This window comes from Sitodiplosis mosellana, unplaced genomic scaffold (genome assembly GCF_009176505.1).
Source record: "Sitodiplosis mosellana isolate CC-2019 unplaced genomic scaffold, AAFC_SMos_1.0 Smas_scaffold_5342, whole genome shotgun sequence".
Taxonomy (NCBI): Eukaryota; Metazoa; Arthropoda; class Insecta; order Diptera; family Cecidomyiidae; genus Sitodiplosis; species Sitodiplosis mosellana.
In genome coordinates this window covers 1-6,000 of record NW_022600584.1, presented here as the reverse complement: position 1 = coordinate 6,000, position 6,000 = coordinate 1, and the positions used below count along the sequence as shown (strand labels likewise).

Sequence of the window (6,000 nt, the reverse complement as noted above, 5' to 3'; positions counted from 1 at the left end):
CTATTTCAGAAATATACGAAAGACACTTAATTTATAGCAAAATGATACTATCTTCAATTTCAGGCAATTCATTTCCGTTGTCATGAAAAAATGTTTGTGTTCAGTTCCAAATACAAAAGCTTAACAAATCAACTTCACAAAGATGAGATATTTCGTCTCCTAGTCCCGGTTGATCAGTGGTCGAACTATTTGTATCCACAGTGTCATCTGAATATAGAATGAATATAGTTAACAAGAGCAACGTTATCTTAATACGTAACCGATTCGGTTCCAGTTTCAGTTTCGGTTTCTGTTTCAGTGTGAGTCTGTGGAGCTTTTGTAGTTGAAAATTCCTCTGATGCGACTGCCATCAAAACGAAGGCAAGCAGAATGGCAATGAAATTGAAATTGATATTTGATCATTTTTAAGTTTTCTTTGTATCACTCGGAAAATTGGCAATTTTGTGATGTTTCAAGCCCATTTGACGCTGCATTTTATAGTCAAGCACCAGTTGCCTTTGTTTGAGAAAAAGAGCAACTTAAAAATAAACTTTTAGATATTTTCTATCGATGACGCCATCTTCTTTAATTTCTATGGATTAACGTTTATCACAAGAGTAATCGCAGACTGTTTGTGTTGACTCCATAGAATGATACGAACGATATAACCAGGGCCGAAGAAAATATTTACGCTAAACAGGCGAAATATTTATTTAAATATCTCAGAAAAAGGCCTGAAATATTTAGGCTAAATCTCAAAAAACGGAAAAATATTTATGATAAATATAAAATATTTAAGATGAAAATCAATACTTTTTTCAAGAATTTATTGGAATAAATTATTTATTGATATATCTTTTTCACTATTGCAACTGGTTACAAAATACGACAACAATTTTTTTCAAATTTTTGTACAATGATCGACGATTGTCGCTCAATACAGCCCTATGGCGCGAAAATGTTCGTTCGACATCACAAGATATTATTGGCGCTAATTTAAATGCACTCAATTCGTTCGGTGTTAATGATTCAACAAATTCATCATTTTTGTTGCTCTTTCCTGTGCTCAAAATTACTGAGATTTCTTTCATTTCTGAAAACCCTTGTTGCGAGCTTTGTCAAGAAATCCCGATTTCCCACGAATTTGTTGTAAATTGTTGCGAACAAATTCAAATGTTTCAAGAGCTTCAATAATTTGTGATGTTTGTGACAATGCAAGAAAAGTTGTTCTTGATAAAAGTCAATTCTCGTTTCAAATTTTTCGGCTTTGCGATAGCGGTTTGAGCCTTTCCTATCGATTTTGCATCGCCTGCATCCTGAATTTTGCGAGTTCAAACGAAACATCAAAACTTATACAACAAAAATACTCAATACATATTACAAGTGGGAAATCAATTCGATCTGTAATTCACGTACTTCTTATCTCATTCATTTCAAATTAAATTCGGCATAAACAATAACAATAGCGCTGACTTGTTTTGACTGCAACTTTTATATTTGAGTATATTCGTGTCATATCGACTTTGTGGTATGAAAAGAATATGATTTAAAATCACTTGACCAATGAATTTTTGTTCAAAATATTGATTTTGAGAGGCAAAAACGGCCAAATATTTACTTAAATATTTTATTTAAATAAATATTTTTTTCTCAAAAAACGCCAAAATATTTAATCAAATATTTTTTATTTAAATAAATATTTTCTTCGGCCCTGGATATAACTATTTTTCTTTTCAAACTTACATCCATTGTTCAAACCATTTTGATCTTGACACGAGCGATGTTCATCACATGTTTTATTTCTAATTTGGAAATATTATCGATTGCATTTTTTGGAGTTAAATATTTGCAAATGGAACTGCATTGAACACAAAGTGAACTAAAAATACATTGACATAAGGTAACATAAAAAGTACAAGCTAATTAAATCGCCATCAACTATCCCGTCCCAATCTCCCAGAGCAAAAATATTTCGATTTGGCAAAAAAAAACGAATAAATTAAAATGAAATTCGCAAAACAACCTCTTAAGAGGATTTATAATACTTTCGTAAGACAACTAAATTTGCTGGCCTGTTGTTTTGCGAAATTCATTTTAATTTATTCGTTGTTTTACCACATCGAAATTGTTGCGATTGCAAAACTTCGAGTATTATAAAAGTATAATGAAAAGTTTATAAAATGATTTTAAAGCCATTATAAAAGTGTTAAAGAACTAACGTAAAGACTAAAATGAAATTTCCAAAGAGACAATCTCTGCCATGAATTCACATTTTCACAAAAGATAATGATGGCTCATCGACGAACATATCTATCAAACATGTATAGTTGAATTAGAATGTAATGTCAATTGATCCGACAAGCTAAAGAAGAAGAACAAAATCAAGCAAAATGTAACAAAAACATGAATCAATTTTAAATTAAAACCCAATTTTATTTCGTTGCTTTTAATAAAATCTTCTGCCCATTTTATGAATTAAATCATTACAAAGTGAAGGCGTTTAAATTTTGATCTACAATAATTGTTTTCGTATTTAATTAGTTGACATGTGTGCATATCAATGCTGAATCCATTCAAAACAATCTACTGTTGAAATACTTGAAACAACAATGCCCGTGCAAAATGAACAAAAACATGGGGCTGTTTTGTTGGATTCAGCATATTTTATTCGCCGGAAATTATTCCATGGCGTATTCATACTTTTAGTATATGCTAGTTTTTTTTTTTGGGTGGGGGGACAATATTGTCTCGCCGGTGATATTTAGTTGGTATGGTTAAAAGTCAATAATAAACATGTTTCATATCAATCCTACGTCTACGTTTCACATTTTCATTCTTTTTTAATTATCTTGTCATGGATATAGCATATGAAGTAAATAACAACATGAAGTTAATGTAAAGTCAGGTTATTCACAGTCTGATTCTCATCTTTTCAAACAAAACAGGTAAGAAAATCACACTCTACTAAATTCTAAAAATAAAAAATCTCTTCAACTTGATGCAAAAGAACCTCCTTTGAATAAATCATCTAAAACTTCAGATTACAATTGAAATATTGTTCGTATTTATTGTATATTGATTGATAAACACATGAATTCTTCGTGAGGTTTTTTCAATTCTATCAAAACGATTTCTCTTATTTAATTTGAAAATACTGTTTATCTCATGACACACTTGTAACCAAAAATTCGAAACAAAAACAAAATACACTTGGAATTGTCCAATAATGATCACATCCTTAGGAAGATATGCCTATGTATAGTATATAAATTCTTATACCAGAAAAATGGAAAATCACTCTCACTCTCTAATATCACTACACTCTCTGATTCTCTCAATGGAATTTGATTATTTTATGATTCCGGCTATCATATGTATGTATATGTTAGTGGTTAAATGGTACTTTTAGTTCAAAAACGAATATCAGGTGTGTGTGTGTTGAAAATATCGCATTTGGTCTAATTTAATTTCTCTTTGTTTATTTAATGGTCGTCATTTGATGTACCAAATATTTTTGGAAGCATCGCGTCGATTGAAGTACTGTGATAATGCAAATTGTATGACCCAGCTGCTGCTGATTGTAGGTGCTGTGGATTGTTTAATGGGTAACGCTGCGACTAGGACTAGAAGATAGGCCCATCTTAGATAGGGTCGATATCTTACCACGTTGAAAACTTGACTTGCTCTGCTCGGCAAAAAGCTTACGAAAACTGAAATTGAAGGTGGAAAATGGAAAATTCGGTTTATTAATTTGCTGACTACTCTGTAATAACGAGCATGCATCCAAAAGTAGGATAATTTCGAATTGAATAGTATAGAATTTTGAAAAAAATGTGTCGATTGCCTTAAACAAATTGGGTTGGTGAGGAAGAATTTATGGCCTCGTGCGTTTCCCACTTAAAAAGAAGAATTGCAACGTTGAAACTTTTACAAGACGAAAAAAAGAGCAAAAAAATGGACATTGTCATAGAAAACTTCTAGAAGCTTATGTGTTATGCCAGTCAATACAACTCAGTATCAATTTCCAACAAGCAATATCAAAATGTATAGGAAATTTCTGAGAAGACTCGCAATTTCACGATTCTGTAAATGATTCGAAGCGCTTCGCAAGTCTTCACATAGTTTGCCTATATATTTTCATTCTGACTCTTCAAAATGCGCAATGAGTTGCATTGACTGGTATAACATGTAAGCCCCTCGTACATTTTATTGTCCCTTTTTGACGTAAATTCACTCAAAAAATGAGTGGCAGTCGTAACGCCTCGGACGGATAGCATACTCTTATATAATAGAAACACAGAAGCATGCTCTCCGTCCGGGGCATTATGACCGCCACTCGATTTTTCCTTCCTACGAGGTAACGAAGTTTCATTCCCACCAGTTCAATTGATACAAAACATGAAATACGTACAACTTCCTCACGCCAGACCCTTCACTCGCCCTCTTCCATGGAGCATCGTCCGGTTCATACGGCAATGGGCCTTGAACAGGCGGATCTTCTTCTTCCTCCTCCTTCTTCTCCGCATTTCTAAAATATGAAAATGATTCAATTTGAGATTTCTTTTAAGCACAAGAGTGATTTGATCACTTCATTTTTAAATAAAAAAAAAATTCACGAATTCTTACGGAATTTCCTCGGGTGTCTTCTCCTCGATTTTACTATTCAATTTTATTTCATGCATTACATCCGGTTTGAATTGCTTTAATTCACATTCCAATTCCTCCACTTTGGCTTTTAGACTATCGCGTTCCATAAGCAATGGTTTCAAATCATCGTTCGAAAGTAGAGAGCATCCAGCGCTACTTGCTTTTTTTAAATCAACAATTTCATTGCCGCCGAAACCCAAGCTGCGTCGCAGTACATTGATTTCACGTTTTTGATCTTGAATCTGGACCAATAAATCGGATCTCTCGTCAAGAAGTTTCTGTACTTGAGCCTGCAACAATTTTTGCCGTTTTCGTGACTCACGTCCAGAACTCTTCAAACGCTCCAACTGAATTGAAAACTGGAATTGAACAAATGAATTGTTTCAATAAAAATAATATTCTGAATATGAATCCTACATACATTTTCAATTTCGGTATTTTTCTCTTCAATTTCTTGGTCACGGCACATTAATTCGTCACGCTGCTTCTCCATTTGGCCACGTAATCGCTTTAGTTTCTGAAAATCTGATTCGTTCAACAGATTTGAAATTGTGCTTTGTTCCGGTTTTGGCACTTGCTTCCCATCGCCAATACTATCGTTGGCATTTTTATATTCACTTTGCTTAATACGACGATTTTCCTCTTGCAATCGATTCACCAGGTCCATCAGCTCTTTGGTTTCGACGTGCCATTGTTCTTCAATCGTTTCCAATTCCTGCAAATAACGAAACATTTACGGTGAACATTAATATTCGTTTGGGGACGATTTATATTGGGCGATAATCGAGTGAATATGAGCCATTATTGACTCTTGTTCGTAATAAATCCTGTGAAATGTTATCAAGTCATAAAAAATGTGTTTGATAGCGATGGTGTTAGAAAAATATTTTTTTTCTGTGGATTATTCCCTCTTTATCGTTATTTGATGTATTTTTTTTTCATGATTAGGTCGCTTTGTCGGTTTTTTTTTCTGATAATGTTGTTGTTTTTGTGGGAATAATGTAAAACCTCATGAAAATGGTCATAAAAACGAAATAATTAACCAATATGACAAACTTTGCACTATGACCACGACATGTATTTTCAAATCTCATTCAGTAAGCGAGTCGCCAGTGTTCACATTCTAATTGCCTTGTGTCATTAGAATTTATTATCGCATATCTGATGTGACAACTTACACCGGTTGACATTATAATTTCATTTGTTATGGCGTTTGTTATGTGTTGTCATTATACGAAATGGCAATTACCGCCGGATATTTGCGTCACCAAGAACGAAAGTAGAATATACTCACTAGGGCGGGTCGATTTGTAGGGAGTGAAAAAAATCGACCAAATACCTATGATTTCCGTGTTCTATGGGTCATTCCAAGAA

At 33.3% G+C, this 6,000-nt stretch overlaps 1 protein-coding gene across 1 annotated transcript; it reads right to left on the bottom strand.

Annotated features, from left to right (window-relative positions):
* Window positions 1-2,391: 2,391 nt before the first annotated feature.
* LOC129572657 (RILP-like protein homolog) lies at window positions 2,392-5,341 on the bottom strand (the record flags this gene model as incomplete). Its single annotated transcript, XM_055452667.1, is given in 4 exon segments — window positions 2,392-3,689; window positions 4,391-4,507; window positions 4,606-4,985; window positions 5,048-5,341. Coding segments are annotated over 4 exon segments (903 nt in total), but the record flags the coding sequence as incomplete, so codon positions are not given.
* Window positions 5,342-6,000: the final 659 nt, after the last annotated feature.